Source organism: Dermochelys coriacea, chromosome 2, assembly GCF_009764565.3.
Source record: "Dermochelys coriacea isolate rDerCor1 chromosome 2, rDerCor1.pri.v4, whole genome shotgun sequence".
Lineage (NCBI taxonomy): Eukaryota > Metazoa > Chordata > Testudines > Dermochelyidae > Dermochelys > Dermochelys coriacea.
The window spans coordinates 194,836,405-194,853,719 of record NC_050069.1 but is presented as its reverse complement, the minus strand read 5'-3'; the positions used below and the strand labels follow the sequence as shown (position 1 = coordinate 194,853,719).

Below are 17,315 nucleotides of genomic sequence, written 5' to 3'. Positions count from 1 at the left end.
AGTGATGAAAAAATTGCTCCATTTGTTTATGCAACAAACTCTCCTTTCCGTATGATTTAGAACCCACACTTCATTAACATGGTTCAGTCATTAAGACCAGGATACAGGCCACCCAACAGAGCAGATGTCACAGGCAAACTGCTGGATAAAATGTATGAAAGAGAAATTGAACAGTGTGCAAAAGGTCTAGAGGATAAAATTGTTAACCTGAGTCTTGATAGGTGGAGCAAGTCCACAATGATCCTATTGTATATGCTTATGTGACAACAGAAGAAGGGAATGTCTTCCTTATTGATACATCAGGAAATGCACACACAGCAGAATACTTACAAGAAGTAGCAATAAAAGCTATAACAAACTGTGAAAAAAAATTCAAATGTCTAGTATGCAGCTTGGTCACAGGCAATGCTGCAAATGTATCCATGATGAGAAGAAATTTAGGAGAGAGTAAAGAGAGTCCCAAGCTTGTAACGTACGGTTGCAGTGCTCATTTGATGCACCTCCTAGCCAAAGACTTCAGTGTTCCAGAAATAAAGGCTAATGTTGAAATTGCAAAATACTTCCGGTAACAACCACTTTGCAGCAGCTGCTCTGAAAAAACTGTGAGGAACCAAGCTAACTCTCCCACAAGACGTGCGATGGAACTCAGTAATGGACTGTTTTGAGCACTATATCAAGAACTGGCCAAATCTGATGACAGTTTGTGAACAAAATCGTGAAAAAATAGATAGCACTGTCACAGCCAAAGTTCTCAGCAATGGGCTTAAGAGAAATGGTGAACACATGTTGAGTACCCTGAAGCCTATTTCTGTAGCCTTGAACAAAATGCAGGGAAATAGCTGTTTTATTGCTGATGCTGTTGAAATTTGGAAGGAACTGAGTGAGATCTTAAAAAGAGAAATATGCAATGACAGAGTTAAATTACAAGCATTAATAAAAGGAATGGGACAAGCACTATTTCCAGCTCATTTTCTTGCAAATATTCTCAGAACTCGGTACCAGGTCAAACCTTAACTGCTGAAGAGAAGTAGTTGGCTATGACATGGACATCCAGCAATCATCCCTCCATAATGCCAACTATAATAAACTTCAGAGCTAAGGGTGAACCATTCTTGCTAGCACATTAAAAAAAGTATGGGTTGGATGAATGGACTATAAGATGGATAGAAAACTGGCTAAACTGTCAGGCTCAACGGGTAGTGATCAACAGCTCAATGTCTTGGCAGCCGGTATCAAGCGGAGTGCCCCAGGGGTCGGTCCTGGGGCTGGTTTTGTTCAACATCTTTATTAAAGATCTGGGCAATGGGATAGATTGCACCCTCAGCAAGTTCATGGATGACACTGAGTTGGGGGGAGAGGTAGATATGCTGAAGGGTAGGGATAGGGTCCAGAGTGACCTAGACAAATTGGAGGATTGGGTCAAAAGAAATCTGATGAGGTCAACAAGGACAAGTGCAGAGTCCTGCACTTAGGACGGAAGAATCCCATGCACCGCTACAGGCTGGGGACCGAGTGGCTAAGCCACAGTTCTGCAGAAAAGGACCCGAGGATTACAATGGATGAGAAGCTGGGTATGAGTCAGCAGTGTGCCCTTGTTGCCAAAAACACTAACGGCATATTGGGTTGCATTAGTAGGAGCCTTGCCAGCAGATCGAGGGACGTGATTATTTGGCACTAGAAAGGTCAAATCCAGACTAAAGACTGATCTTGATTAGCTCTGAATGATGGTAATTGTCAAAGACTAAGCATGCGGCTTGTCTCAGGAACAGCAACCGATTGACTCTGTGAAGTTGTCCTTTTAAAACTTTTCAGGAATAAAAAAAGGATGAAGTAAAGGAGAAAGCTAGTGACACTATCTGCCAAGTTATTTGGGAGAAAAGAAACTTTTGCTGAGAAGCAGAAAGTGAAATATAAAATATTAGAAGGTTGGAAGTCTCATTAAAAGTTTTCATGGCAAAACTAGAGACATACTGTGAAAGGGCATGTAGTGACTTTGTAGGACAGAAACTGCAAGTTATAATAATTGTAGAATTCAGAATGTCAAGTGGGAAGACCAGATTGAAAAATATTAGTGATGTAAGGCATGTGGGTAAATACCAAACAGCTGTGGCCTATGCTCTAGCAAAGGGGTTTTCAAACAATGTACTGCCATGGGGGAGGGGCATGAGAGGGTTGTTGGGGGAGCTCATCTGGAGTATTGCATCCAGTTCTGGGCCTCCCACTACAAAAAGGATATGGACAAACTGGAGAGAGTCCAGCAGAAGGCAACGAAAATGATCAGGGGGCTGGGGCACATGGCTTACGAGAAGACGCTGAGGGAACTGGGCTTGTTTAGTCTGCAGTAGAGAAGAGGGAGGGGGGATTTGATAGCAGCCTTCAACTACCTGAAGGGGGGTTCCAAAGAGGATTGAGCTCGGCTGTTCTCAGTGGTGGCCGATGACAAAACAAGGAGCAATGGTCTCAAGTTGCAGTAGGGGAGGTCTAGGTTGGATATTAGGAAGAACTATTTCACTAGGAGGGTGGTGAAGCACTGGAATGAGTTACTGACGGAGGTGGTGGAATCTCCATCTTCAGAGGTTTTTAAGGCCCGGCTTGACAAAGCCTTGGCTGGGATGATTTAGTTGGAGTTGGTCCTGCTTTGAGCAGGGGATTGGACTAGATGACCTCCTGAAGTCTCTTCTAATCCTAATTCTCTGATTCTCTATGAAAGGCCTTGCCCTGAAGCACTTCGTCTCTAAATGGACAATAAGCAGTAAAAGGATGGTATGGAGAAATACAAGTAACCTTTGGCATATTACTGGGCCCACAATTTTTTTTTTCCCCCAATCAAAATAAATGTTGTCAAGTTCTTTAGGTTCCAGTTCAGCAAGGGAGCTGAACTCATGCTTAACTTTAAGCACATGAGTAGTTCTATTGATGGGGGTTGGACTAGATGACCTCTTGAAGTCTCTTCCAACCCTAATCTTCTATGATTCAAGAAATACGTTTGCTGATGATGTTTAAAAGTAAGTCACACCAGTGAACTGGTGGAAGTCACTTAAGCACTTGGATTCAGAGACTGTTGAACTAATAATCTCACTTTTAACAGCAGTAGCTTCTTTTGCCAGTGTAGAAAGAATATTTTCTTCCTTTGGAAGAATTCATTCCAAATTGAGAAATCGCTGAGGACCGAAAGAAGCAGGAAAGCTTGTTTTTCTTTTCCAGATTATGAACAAACAGGAAAATGAAGATGAAGATGACTGAGTTAGCTGCAGAAGCCAATATTTTAAGTTTCTCACGTTGACCTGGCTGACATAGTTGATTTTTTTTTAAAATATTTCATTTAACTGTTTTAGTTAAAAACAATTTTAACAAAAACAAATCTGATTTTAAAAAAACTTGAACGTTTAACTAAATTTAAAAATTCATAAGCTTGTTTTGTTAAAATATTATACGTTTGCTGTCGAAGACAGAAGTCCAGAATACATAACACTGTTGTTTTAATTAAATAAAGCCATTTAAAATGTCTGTCTGATGATGTTCTCCTCCTAATACAGCATGGCAAGAAAATCCTCCAAATATTAATGATTAACCTGTAGAATTGGAGATAGTTCACCTCCCAGTGACTTCATAAATATCTGCTTCAGTTACCTTTGGTAAATGAAATAACCAAACAAGCATTCATTTTCAAATATAGCCGTAAAACTAATCTGAAAAGTTTTCAAAATAAATCGCTTAAAAAAATGTGGTGTCGACCTTCTAAAAATGAAACCTACATCTATCTCTGAGTTGTGAAGAATATGTATTAAGGTTATAACAACCAACAAGAATGCACTTTTATGTAGAAATCCATGATTAAATCAAGTCTTCCTGACTAGTGATTTAAATCAAACCTACCTTGCTCCCAATAATCATAGTTAGAATGGCCAGCCTTTGGGGGGAGGATGTTGAAAGATCAGGTAAAGGTAGGAGGCTTCATTCCCCAGGATCACTGAATGGGGCTCAAAAACAGTAGGATAATGACAAGGAAGATGATGCAGGATTTCTTAATTCCTGTCTATCGGGGTAGAGAATAGGACAAGACAGATAGGGAGTGAAGAATCCCTTTCTTACACCCCTCTATGCTGCCTCATACTGCTCCCCAGTTCATGTGGGTGTGCTGAGAAATGAAGATTCCCTTCCTCACTCACCCAACAATCACTAATAGGCTGTTGAACTCCTTGGTGGATGCAACAGCTATTTGAGGCTTGTAAATCTAAACAGGCGTGTCAGCTGAATAAGCTTTGCTGTGATGAGGTGAAAGTGGAAGGGGAACTGGGAAATGATCACCTTTCCCTAGATGCTACTCAAGAAGTAGTCAAACAGTAGATCTTCATCCCCCACTTGGAGAGCAGCTGGGTACAGGAAGGCCAAGGGAGCAGGATGACAGGGGAAGGGTGTTTTCAGGATGCAGTGGGTCCGGGGGAGCTGTAGGTAGTGATAATAGGATGGTTACTAATGTGATATCTATCCATCTTAGAATGTCCCTATTCCATCCCTCTTAATAGACAGCCTAAAATCCTTAGGAGATATACAGGAATTGTGCTCCATTTTCATTGACCTCAGGGAATTGGGACTGGCTAAGAATATGGGAGAAGTAGGGGATGGATATGGTAACCCAACTTGCAGTTTTTTTTTTGGATTATAGATTTAAGTATAGTTATCTATATTAATTTTGAATTGTCATGTCTCCTCTAAGAAATAAGAGTTCTAAATCTGCACTGCTCTGCAACACATCTTAAAAAACTGAATCAGAAAATCAGATATGATAGAAACCATGTTTACTAGTACCAGATTCTCATCTTTTAATTTGTTGGCTCTTAACACTAACTTTTCTTACTTACCACAACAATTTTGGAAACCTGGTAGATTCTGCAAAACTTCAAATGCTTGTCTACATAGATTCTTGGTCAAATATTCACATGCAATTGCACACAGCAGGTTGTGTCGATTGAGGACATCCATTCTATCACAGGGCCACAATGGAGTATTTATTATCCATTCTGACTCTGAAGCGAAGACAATAGAATTGTTTTGAACTAAAATTGGGAATAATAAATAATAGACTGTGAAACCCATACTGAATACTGACATGGAAGAGGAGTTTCAAAACTTCACAGAAAAATGCACCATTTAAATTACCAGGTTTTTGTTAAAAACAAACAACAGTTTCTCACAAATTTGATTTTTAAGAAGCTTTATTCCTTTAATCTAGGCTAAAACCACATGAAATTGGCTCTTTCAATAGCTTGCCTCTTTTAAAGAGTAATAATAAACTCTTCTATCAAGAATTATGTGAAATGCCCAAATTTTGGATCTCCACTTTCTCTATTGCCTCACCACACCCTTGTTCTCTTTGACTTCTGTGCATTCTCTTTTCTTTCAGGCCCAGACCAGTATGCATGCCAAAAGTACAATGATGACAGATTGTTTTATGGTAAAGTATGAAAGAGTACAATATTCCAATTTTATTTTCATTACACACAGTTAGCACTATACTTCTGGACTAGAACATGTCACTAATGTGGCTCTTGAAAACTTTTGATGCTAATCATCATTTTGGTGTCCACTGGGCTAAAGGAGACAGTTTAACAGTCAAAGTGGACCCCAAACAGGCAGGTTATCTGTCTTTTTCCAATACAGTTGCATGGGTTTGGGTTTTTTAATTAAAAGAAACCCATGTATGGTAGTCTTTAACTGAGTTTAGTCTCCTGTAAAAGATATTTCTGAAAATAATTCCCATTTTAATTAAGATTAAGCATAATATTTCTTATATTATCAAGAATAGTATTAGCATTTAAGGCAGGTCACATTTCCTTTTAGTGCTCTCAATATTAGTGTATTTTCTATAATCTAACATGTGGAACAGACTATAACCTTGAACTCAAATATTTCACAAAGAGAACGGTTTAAAAACAAGCAAGTTATGTTTTACCAGTATATTATATACAAGTTTAACTACAAAACTTGACTCTGATAAAATAACATTACCTCTCAATACCCATGTTGCTCCATCCAGACTTCCACTTTTAAGGAAGATTTCTGCAGAAGAATTAACAATTTGGCATCTTGATGCTAACCTTTCTGGACCAGTAAGTCCTTTCAAGCTTGTGAAATGAATCTGCAGTTCATGTAGTTTATCCAAAACCTTCCTGCCCTAAAGCAAGAGAGAAAAAAAGCAGAGGTGCAAATGGATGTAGCAAATACATAATTTTTCATAATTAAGCTAAGTGTAGCAATACTAGCCAACTGTTCAGATTCTAGGACCAGGTTTATATTAAAAAGATCAATTTTAATATGTATTAAATATGTATGTTTTAAATTTTAAAACAGAACTTTTTTCATCTTTTCAAATTGTTTAATTGATAATCTTACAGAGATAGTCTAATTGTGATTCTACTCTGAAAAGTGACTATGCAAACAACATACCTCTTATTGACACTATCTGTTACACTTTGTGTAATTCAGTCATATTTACTTACTGGATTAAACTAAAATAAGTTTTTACTTTTTACTTCAGGTAGCACTACAAACTGGATTTTGTTCCTTTTTGTATATCAATAACAGAACTATTTACTAAGGTGTATCAATTGCTCCTGTGCAAACCTGCTAAAGAGTTGAATTGCACAGTAGTCATTCCGGGCATAATTTGGTCTGCAGAATCTTTATTTAAGGTGGTGATGTGCAAAGAGATAACCCAGCTTGATTCTTGCATCCTTGCTGAGTTTGTAGATCTTGAGGTTAGGAAAAAACATGTTTTTATTTCTGCATACATAATATGGGACTCAGATGCAATAAGTAGACAACTGTAGAGTCACTTTTCAAAGCAGAATGTCAACTAAGATGATCTTTTTGAAGGTGCATCTTTAAGTCAATTAAGTAGGATTGACAACAAATATTTTCTTTGTCAAATTAACCTTTTCAGTTAGAGAAACCCTGGTGTTTAAAATTTAATAAGAATTGGCACAGTCTCCCCATCAAATTATTATAACCCAGTAAAATACCTTTGACCATTGCTGTACTGTGTGATAAGAATACATTACACTGATCCCAGTCCTTCCCAGGAAATCTTTGTCTGCTTCATTATGTTGTGGATTTTTGATAACTGGGTGGAAAAAAAAGATTGATGACTGCTATTTTCAAATCCTGGCATAGGACTTTTTTTTTTTTAATGTAAGCTAAGTCTAAAGAAAAATATATGTTCTAAAAAAACCCTATTTCTCAAGTATATAAGATATATTTTTTGAACACATGGCACTGGGCACAAGTATTTCTTATGTCTTAATACAAAAGTTAAGGTAATTAATCCATTAACATTTTTATTCAAAGTACATCACTTTATTCTCTCACCCATGACAATAAAATGCCTGAATAAGTGATGACAATACAGAACAAGTTTTTGTTTTTAAAGTGAATTCTGTGACTCTGAAAGCTTACCAAAATGGCCTTACCGGGGAACGAAGTCCAGACACAGAACTGGTATAGAATGGGTGTTAGTATGGCAAACTTCTCCATACTATGCTACCAATCTGTCTCAACTTCATTATGGATGTAAGCCTCTAGGGCAGAAAAGGTAGTCCAGGCTCCCAACTGTATTAGTGATTTTGTGATATGAAAGCGTGAATTTGGACTAAGACCACAACCATATTATTGATTCATATAATTTGAGTCAAACAGCCATCAGATAATTTTTGGTTAGTAACAGTCCAGGCTAGATTTGAACCAATAACCTACAAAGACAAAAGGCTTACTGCTATCCCACTGTCAACATCCTGAGCTATCCAGTTTTCCAGAATGAAAGTTCTGATAGGAGCAGTGCCATGAACAGGTAAGAGAACAGGTGAAGAGGACTAAGGGCTTGTCTACATTACCCGCAGAATCAACAGGCAGCAATCGATCCAGCGGGGGGTTGATTTATTGCATCTAGTCTAGACATGATAAATCGACTGCCGAGTGCTCTCCGGTACTCCACTAGAGCGAGAGGCACAGGCAGAGTCAACAGGGGAGCGTCAGCTGTCGACTCACTGCAGTGAGTAGATCTAAGTATGTCGACTTCAGCTACGTTATTCACGAAGCCCTTAAGGGCTATTCCTTTAGCCCTTAAAGGATTAAACAATTCTGAAAATCCAAAAATGAAGTTAAACTAATTGCTATGTAATCTTGTTAAACAAATGTGTGTACAGGCACAAACAAATATATCTAGTAAAATTTTCAGTTTTAAAAGGAAGGATTTTTTTCAAATAATCCAGAATATTTAAATTACCATTACTGAATCCCTTGTCAGGAATCAAATTTTTGACTTAATTTATCATCTGCAAAGACAATATGGAAGAACGAGGAGTACTTGTGGCACCTTGGAGACTAACAAATTTATTTGAGCATAAATTTGTTAGTCTCTAAGGTGCTACAAGTACTCCTCGTTCTTTCTGCTGATACAGATTAATACGGTTACCACTCTGAAAGACAATATGGGGAACTGTTACCATGAAAAAATAATTTAGTTGAGGAAAAAACACTTTTTCAGCTTAGTGAATTTTGAGATGAACTACAATGTTTTTTTTTTTAAAATATACGATGTTTAAGTTTCCAAACCAATAAAAGAATGTTTGTGTAAACAGCTTACAAATAAATATTTTAAAGATTTTTGCAAGGTTTTTCCTGCAAAGATCTGAGGTCAGAAATGTGTGCTTTAACTTGCTGCTGTTGATATTAAGCAAAAATGAAGATTACACACCTGCAAAAGGAGTTCTTCAAGATGTACTCTGCATTTTCATACTCTTGGGATACTCCAACCAGTGCAGCCTGAACAGTAAAGCTCTAACAGTAGCTGTTGGAGCACTCATGCACTTCCATCACCCCTTCCCTCAATGAATGAATGTTTCAGGGCAAAGGTATAAAGGGGTGTGGCACTCCAGCCGCCTCAGTTTCTTCCCCTACGACAGGACTTTGAGATAGGGGAGAAAATCCCATGAGTGTGAATACGCAGAGTCCATTTTGAAGAACACTGGTTACAGGTAAGTAACCTTCATTTCTCCTTTGAATGTTCTTTGCATACTCCCACTCATGGGATAGATTAAAAAGCAGTACTCTGATCCAGGATTTTGGAACCACAGAATTCTACTTGAACAAGGACCACAGAACTGGCTTGCCAAATTTTGCATCAGATCTAGATTCCAAATCTAACAAGTGGTGTTTAGTAAAAACGTGTACTGAACTCCACGTTGCCGTTCTATATATCTCTATTAGAGGAATGTATCTAAAAAAAGCCACAGAAGCTGTCTTCAATCTAGTACAATGTGTTTTAATTCCCTGTGGAAGAGACAAACCCATCAATCTATAAACTTCGTAAATACATAATTAACCATCCTGAGAGTGTTTGAAAAAGAAACAACTTTATCCTTGTTTATTGCATATGAAAAAAGGAATTTTAGAGATTGTCTTGTTTATTTCTGTCTAAATAAAAGGCTGAAGTCCTATTAACATCTAGGATATGTAATTTAGCTTCCCCATCCTGAGCATGAGGCTTGGGAAAGAATATTGGTAAAATTATAGACTGATTTATATGAAAATCCAAGACCATCTTTAGTAAAAACCTTGGGTGCATACGTAAAATTATCTTTATAAAAAACAATAAATGGTGGATAGCCAGTAAGGCGTGTAATTCATTTATGTGTTTTGCTGAAGTGATAGCTATCAAAAAACACCGTCTTAATAGACAGGTGGAACAATGTACAGTTTTCCCAAAGGTTCAAAGGGAGGTTTCATCAGTTGTGAAAGCACTGTGTTCAAATCCCAAGATCGCATAGGGTGTCTTATTGAAGGATATACATTAGTAAGACCTTCTAAGAATCTTATAGCTCTTTCATGAGTAAAAAATGATTTATTTTCCAAAGCTATACGGTATGTTGATATGGCTGAAAGGTCAATCTTCATGGAAGATAGTGAGAAACCCACTCTCTTAAAACAGAATACATATTCTAATATATAATTAATGAGTGCTGTATATAGCTCTATATCATACATGGAAATCCACAGTAAAAAATCTTTTCCATTTATGACTATAAAACATTTTCATCTGGACTCTTTTATTGAATTTATCAGTACATTTTACACCTTTAACAAATAAAACTTTTCTATCAATCCCAGAGTTTTATTCCCCAGGCCGTTAGAGACACACACTGATGATCTGGGAGATAACACAACAAGAAGGGATGGTCTAACAAATCTGGTACAATGGCAGAAATTCAATTAACCCTCTGGACAGGCAAATTAAGTCCAGGTATCACTGTTGTCTGGCTCATGCTGGTGCTATTAAAATTACTCTGGCTTTGTCTTATTTTGTTTATTACTCTTTAAATGAAGAAAAATGGGGAAACACATACATTACTCCTTGACCCCAATTTATTAGGAATGCATCCGACACTGCTCTCAAACAAAATCTGATGCAAAAAAGATTACAGGATTCCCCCACAACGTGAAAAGGTGTGTTACTATTTTGTCCTTCCAAAGACCATTCTTGTATTTGAGAAGTCAACCTATTTAGATGACCTGTAGGGTATTTTGTCTCCAGAAACATGAATTGCTATTGGGTGAATGTCTTGTTATATACACCAATACCAAAGATACCTTGCCACTATGCACAATCCACAGAATGAGCTCTGCCTTGTTTGTTTAGCTAATTTAACGCGGTCATACTCTGTCACCACCTGCATTCCCCTGGTGTTTGACCCCAAGCAGAAATGACTTTAGAGCCAACATGATTGCTCTCAGTTCTAAGATACTGACATGTTCCTTTGGTGACCAGTGAGCTCTGACTAAACGTTGTTTAAATGGGCCTGCCATCCCAGAGTAGACGCACTGGAAGTAGGGGCAGTCAAGGTAAAGCAGCTTATGTCGTCCTAAGTATGTGAGCCTACATAATACAGTGTTCCTTCTGCTGCTATAATTTGCCCACTCTGTCAACCTAGTAAATCCACCTCGATGAGAGGCTTAAGGCTTAGGACTATGTAGTTTGGGCGATGCAATGTCTGTACAGACCATAGGCTGCAGCACCCACGGGGAAAAATTAGTAGGTGCTCTGCACCCACTGGCAGCCAAGCTCTCCCTACCCCCACCTCCTCCTTCGAGCACGCTGCGTCCCTGCTCCTCCCCCTCCCAATGCTTCCCGTCTGCCGCCTAACAGTTGTTTGACGGTGCTTAGGACTTTCCAGGAGGGAGGGTGAGGAGTGGAGCGCGGTGTGCTCGCGGGAGGAGGCAGTAAAGAGGCAGGGCAGGGGTGGGGACTTGTGGGAAGATGGTGGAATTGGAGCAGGGCCAGGGGGTTGAGCACCCACAGGGCAAAGGTGAAGTCGATGCCTATGGCACAGACACTGTGTTGCTTGCATCGCCTGTTGGCTGGAGCTGTGAAATTGACTTCTTGACAAGAATGCCAATTTCACTGCTGGCAGGGTCCCTGTTTTGAAACTGAGGGGGGAGGAGGAGGGGAGGGAGGGTGTTTCAGCTGCGAGCTCCAGCAGAACTGACAGCTGGAGCCTCGCTGTCCGGCACTGAGAGCCTGGATGTGGGCTCCTCACAGAGCTCCCAGCTGCTGCCAGGGCGCTCAGCTCACAGCCCCTCACCTTAGTTCTCTAGTTGGTGCAAATGTTCTTGGTGAGGACGCACACCACAGACAGAAGGAGGATATGTGGAAATGAAAAATCGCAGTAATTACTGCAGTGGCTGTAAATCAACCTAACATAGGTCAACTGAATTGTGTAGTGTAGACATGGCCTAAATACCACTGATGGCAGAGAGAGAGAGAGAGAGAGACTGAAAGATATACCCTTCATTATATTTAGAGCACATGTCCACGATATCAATGTTGTCAACAACTGCTGTGGAATTACTAATCTGCCATGCTTGTTGTCTAAGCCTGTTTTGTAATATCTTGCTAGCCAGTGTTGCAGGTCAGTCATCCAAAGTATGGCACCACTCATGTGGTTGATGCTAAGAGACCTAGTGAACCAGAAAAAAGGAGTATTGACTGTTATGGGGACTTCAGAAGGAGATGTATAAACTATTTCATTTTCATAAAGCTTTCTTCTGGGAGAAGGCTTTTGCTGAAGTCGAGTCTGATTAAGGCCTTATGAAAAGGAGCCTTTGAGTAGGATTTAGGAACAATTTTTCCCAATTTCCCTAACCCTAACCCTCCCAATACCAGGTTTGCAAAAAGTAAACATATTTGTTCCACACACAGTAAGACTTCTTACTTCAACAACGCTTTTATTAAGCGGTCATCTAAGTAAGGATATACATAAATTCCATTCCTTTAGATATGCTGCCACTACAGAAATACATTTCGTAAATATCCTTAGAGCTATGGATAAACCAAAAGGAAGAACCCTGTACTGAAAATGGTCCCCTTCTACCACGAAGCACAGGTATTTTCAATTACATTGTTTTATTAAAATATAGGAATATGCATGTTTTAATCCAGAGCTGCAAACCAATCCTGAAGGGAAAGATAAAAGGATCCTAGAAATTAGAGATAACATGCAGAACCAAACCTTTTTATGTAGGCGTTTAATTTTCTGAGATCCAAAATGGGATGAAGATGCCCATCTTTTTTCAGAATTAGAAAATAGCGTAAATAAAAACTCCGCCCTTTGTGTCTGAAAGGCACAGTTTCTAATGCACCCAACTGTAATAGATACTGAATCTCTTTTCTGAGCTAACTGAGTTGAACCTGATCCCCAATCAAGGAAGGAAGTGGTAGTTTTTTGGGAAGGAGAGTTATGAATTGTGTTGAATTCCCATTTGCAATAATTTCCAGAATTCACCTCTCTGATGCTATTAATTTCCACTGATGGTGAAAACAGGACAAATGATCCCCAAAGAGAGAGGTAAAAGTGTGTAACAGGACTAACTTCTGGCTGGGTCTCTTGCCAAATCTGAAACCTTGCAGGAATTGCAGAAGATGAAGTCAAAAATTTCCCTTTATTGTTACAAGGTTTAAACTCTCTCTTCTTCAAACGCTGATGTTGACAAGAATAATATTGAAGGCTGGTGGTAATAATTCCTTCTTTGACAGGGGTAAGGAACTGATGAAGAATATAATGGGTATTGCCTTTGGTATCTGAATCGTGGAACCAAAGATGATCTTTATGCCATATTAAAGAAATCTAAAGATTTAGCTGACCTCACATTCTTCATTTTCTCTAGCACCTCATCTGTCCGCATGCTAAACAGACCCCACTCTCCCATAAAGAAAGATCCTTGATTCTCATCTTAATCTCTGGAGGACGACCCACTGATCACAGCCATGCATGCTTTCTGAATGCAATAACCAAAACTATTACCCTAGCTGAAGCAACCAAAGAATCAAATGCAGCCCTTAGCTGATGTTTAGCAACATTCTGCCCCTCCATCAAAAGGGCATTTGCTAACCTGCTATGCTCTTCCAGTGAAGAACTGAGGAATGATGACTTTCCACCCACAGATGATTCTGGTATCCAACCAGAGAGATCTTCATGATTTTAAATATGCATGCCTAACATAGCTGAGGGAAACATTTTTTCCCCTCACAAATATATCCAGTTTTTCCCCTTCTTTATCAGGAATACAGTGAACTTGGGCATCTTTCCATCTATGTAGGTCAGCCTCCATCATCATCAAAGTAGGAGATGGCAGAGCATAAAAGTATAAATATAGCAAGATCTTTCTGAGGGAACTGGTATAATTTGGCAGTCTTTCAACATAGGCAACTGAGGGAGCATTCCAGCTTGTTTTTGCTGGTTAAAGCCATCATTCTAATAAGGAGAAAAATATCAAAACACAGGTGAGAATTCCTCAATAGGTACTGACATATATGATGTCTGTGTCATGCAATCCATAATTCATGAAATGACACCACATCCTCTGATGGTGGTGCTGCTGAAGTGTTGCCCACATTTTCCCCTAGAGAAGGCACCCCTCCAGAGTCTGGATCTGACTCTTGTATTGCTACTAATTCCTCCTTGTCTAATAATAATTCTCTTACTACTGTAGACTTATCAGAACTTAGATGCATTGGTGGATATGTATCCTTCAGATCTGATAATATCATCTCAGTACCAAACTGGCAATTGTCTATTGCCATATAGAGAAACATGCTGATAAGATGCAAGAGATAGCCAATGACACCTGAAAGCAGTACTTGCCAGTCAGGCCAAAACTCCATACTCAGATCAGTTGGACATTTCTTTGTCCATATGGATCCAGAACACATGAATGAGGTTGCTGATAATACTTTTTCTCCAGATCAGATCTCTGAGCTGTACTACTTCTCCAATCCGAGCCCATTCTCAGTTCAGATGGAACCAGAGACAGCAGTCTCCTTGGTTGAATAAAGGAGAACAGAGAAAAACTCTTTTCTGGAGACCCAGAAGGGGTCTTAGACGGCGGAAGCAGAAGAGAACCTGAATTCTTCAACTCTTCCTCTCTGCCTTGGGGGAGCATCTAATTGAATCGGTTGCAGCAAAATGTCCAATTCTGCTCAACTGAAATACATGGGTTAATTACCAATGGAGCCAGATCCAACTGATGAAATTGTGCCATAACTACTATTTGTTGCAGTGCTGTGTCAATATTGTCTACCACTTCCATATATTTTTTTCCCTGCCTCAACAGATCCTTATCTCATGCTTTTGGAACTGGCTCATCTAGATCAGATGAAGAACGTCTGACTCTACCACAAGAATATGTATCCTGCATATGTTCCCTGAAGACCCTTTGGTCAGATGTCTCTCTCTCTCTCTCATGGACTCGCTCTTCAAAAGAAGCCGACACCAACTAGGACTAAGCGCTAATGCTCTCCATAATAGCTGTGTCCTTTTGCAGTAAACTGGCTCTGGAAACAGAAGCCAGTACCACAGTAGTTTTCCTCTTCAGATCCTTCCCACTTTCAGATCCTTTAGTACTGGGTACGAAGGTGGAGGATTTGTCCTCCTTCCTTACAGACTTGCTCGGCGCTGACACCGGTCTTTGAGACTTGTTTGAAGCTTGTTTGGTTCCATATAGTTTTGCTGACAGTGCTTCTTGTAATAAAGTCACCTGAAGTCTATTCTGTCTCACCTTTGTTGCTTGTTTTATGAAAATAAAGCAAATAAAGCATTTTTTAAAAGTGAGCGTCTTTCACCCAAGAGCCAGGAATGTGAAGATGCCAGAAATAGAACCAGATTTAATACACCTTTTTAAAATGGGGCTTTTTATTCTTCAGTTTTATCTCAAAACCAAAATATTTACAACCAAGTTAATCAACACTAACAGACAATTAATTAATTCTAACTAGAAATTATTAACTAGCTGACAAGGTATGGATCCGGAAGCAGTCCAGAGCATTCCCTGATTTGTTCAGCTGTTTTCAGTTTGAAAGACCTGAGGCAGCTGAAGCACCATGCCCTGGAACAACTGACATTCACAGAGGGGAGGGGGAAAGGGACATGTGAGCTGCTACTGCTAGCTAGAGTTCTACCATTCAGGCTGCACCGGCTGGAGCATCTCATGAGTGCTAACATGCAGAGAATATTTAAGAAGAAGGTGCTGCATTTCTTACTATAAGTGTACATAACGTCACTAAGGACTTGTTTACACTTACAATGCTGCAATGCTATAGCGCTTCAGTGAAATTCTCCCATTGGAGCAGGTACTCCACATCCCCAAGAGGTAGTAGTTATGTCAATGAGGGAAACCCTTGCATTGACACAGTGCTGTCTACACCAGAAGTTTGGGTGATATAACTGCATTTTCCACACCCGAGCGATGTAGTTATACCGAAATAAGTTTGTAGTGTAGACCAGGGCTAAGAACTGAAGAGAAAACAAACTTCTCAGCCAATGAGTAAATGAAGTACCAATGTTCAAGAATTGTTTGAAATGTATTTGAAATTAAATGTTTGTTGTCAATAATTTGAGATCTTGTAACTTTTTGAACTTTAAAAAATTAGGTTCACCTTCAAGTTTAATTGAAATTGTCCCGCTGCAATATATACATTTTCATTAGGTAATAATACACAAGCTTCAGCTTGAGTCTAACAAATAGGATAGTATTCAAGAACCCATAGAACATGGCAGTCCCCAGAAGACTCAGATTATGTGTTTGATTACTCGACTGATATGCATCAGCTCTCCAAATATGTTCTGTGGAAGATATCACATGTTGTGTTAATAATGAGTTGGTTATTCTTATCAAAATTCTCACTAAACTGAGATGATTTTTCCCCTTTTTTGTGCATTAACATTACTAAAACTCTAAGCATGCCTGTGGTGCAAACTGCAAACGAACTCTTAACAGCCAGTCATCTAAATAAGTGCATACAAAAGTCTCTTGTAGACTGTCACTACACCTGAGTACCTGATGATAATGCTTGGAATTAGAAACATCCAAAAGGAGGATCTTGTATTGATTATGATTCTCACTTAGGCAAAATCATAGTTACTTCTATGTGTTAGTCTGATGGATATAAAGCATGCACCATGACAAGAGCTCCAAACCAACTGCATATACTTAATAAGAGAATTATGCAGGGTACAGTCATGGGAATAGAAAATACTGAGAGCAGACTCCCCATTCTCCCAATACTGCTTTAGAAACTTAGAATGTCCAGAACAGAAGGGAAAACTTCATCTCAACTTTCCAGGGAAAAATGTTGGGGGCAGCATGAAGTAGAAATAGAGTAACCTCTGAATAATTTCCAGCACCTATTTTTTTTGAACTCCCAGAAACACCTTCAAGTCTGATGTATGAAAGATGAAGTAACAAAAGATGTGCTAGGAGCACAGTGCCTGATTCTCTATATCCACACAAACAGCTTTCTTTTGGAAGAATCCGAGAGGACAATCCAATGGCTACTCATATTACCTTTGCTACTTTTGGACCAAAAGAGAAAATTGTTTTTTTTATAAAAAAAGATGATTCAGCCCCAATAAAGTGTGGATCTAAAGTATTATAGTTTCTGAAGAACGTAATTTACTTTCCAGCCTAAAAGCTCTAGTCCCTCAAATCAAATATTTTCCACCTTACTTGGAATATTCTGCTGAAGGCAAGAGCACCAAAGGCAACACAGCCTTTCTATTGTAATTAGGGCTGCCAAGTGATTAAAAAAATTAATAGTGATTAATTGCATGATTAAAAAAATTATTCACGATTAATCGCACAATTAATCACGTTGTTAAACAATAATAGAATACCATTTATTTAAATATTTTTGATGTTTCTAAATTTTCTACAACGTCAAACTTTGCAGAGGTTCTCAAACAACGGTTCGGGACCCTCTGGGGGTT

At 39.0% G+C, this 17,315-nt stretch overlaps 1 protein-coding gene across 7 annotated transcripts in view; it reads right to left on the bottom strand.

The window, feature by feature from the left end:
- TOPAZ1 (testis and ovary specific TOPAZ 1) overlaps nt 1-17,315 on the bottom strand; it is a 100,910-nt gene that overhangs the window by 13,433 nt on the left and 70,162 nt on the right. For 3 of the 7 annotated variants that reach the window (XM_043508976.1, XM_043508980.1, XM_043508978.1), the window contains exons 15-17: nt 7,023-7,123; nt 6,010-6,175; nt 4,863-5,027 (exon numbers count right to left, since the gene is read on the bottom strand). In XM_043508976.1, the coding sequence (XP_043364911.1) occupies nt 4,863-5,027; nt 6,010-6,175; nt 7,023-7,123 (432 nt within the window). Of the gene's footprint in view, nt 1-4,862; nt 5,058-6,009; nt 6,176-7,022; nt 7,124-17,315 lie in introns of those variants that run through there. The other 4 variants (XM_043508979.1, XM_043508975.1, XM_043508977.1 and 1 more) reach the window with 2 other exon arrangements.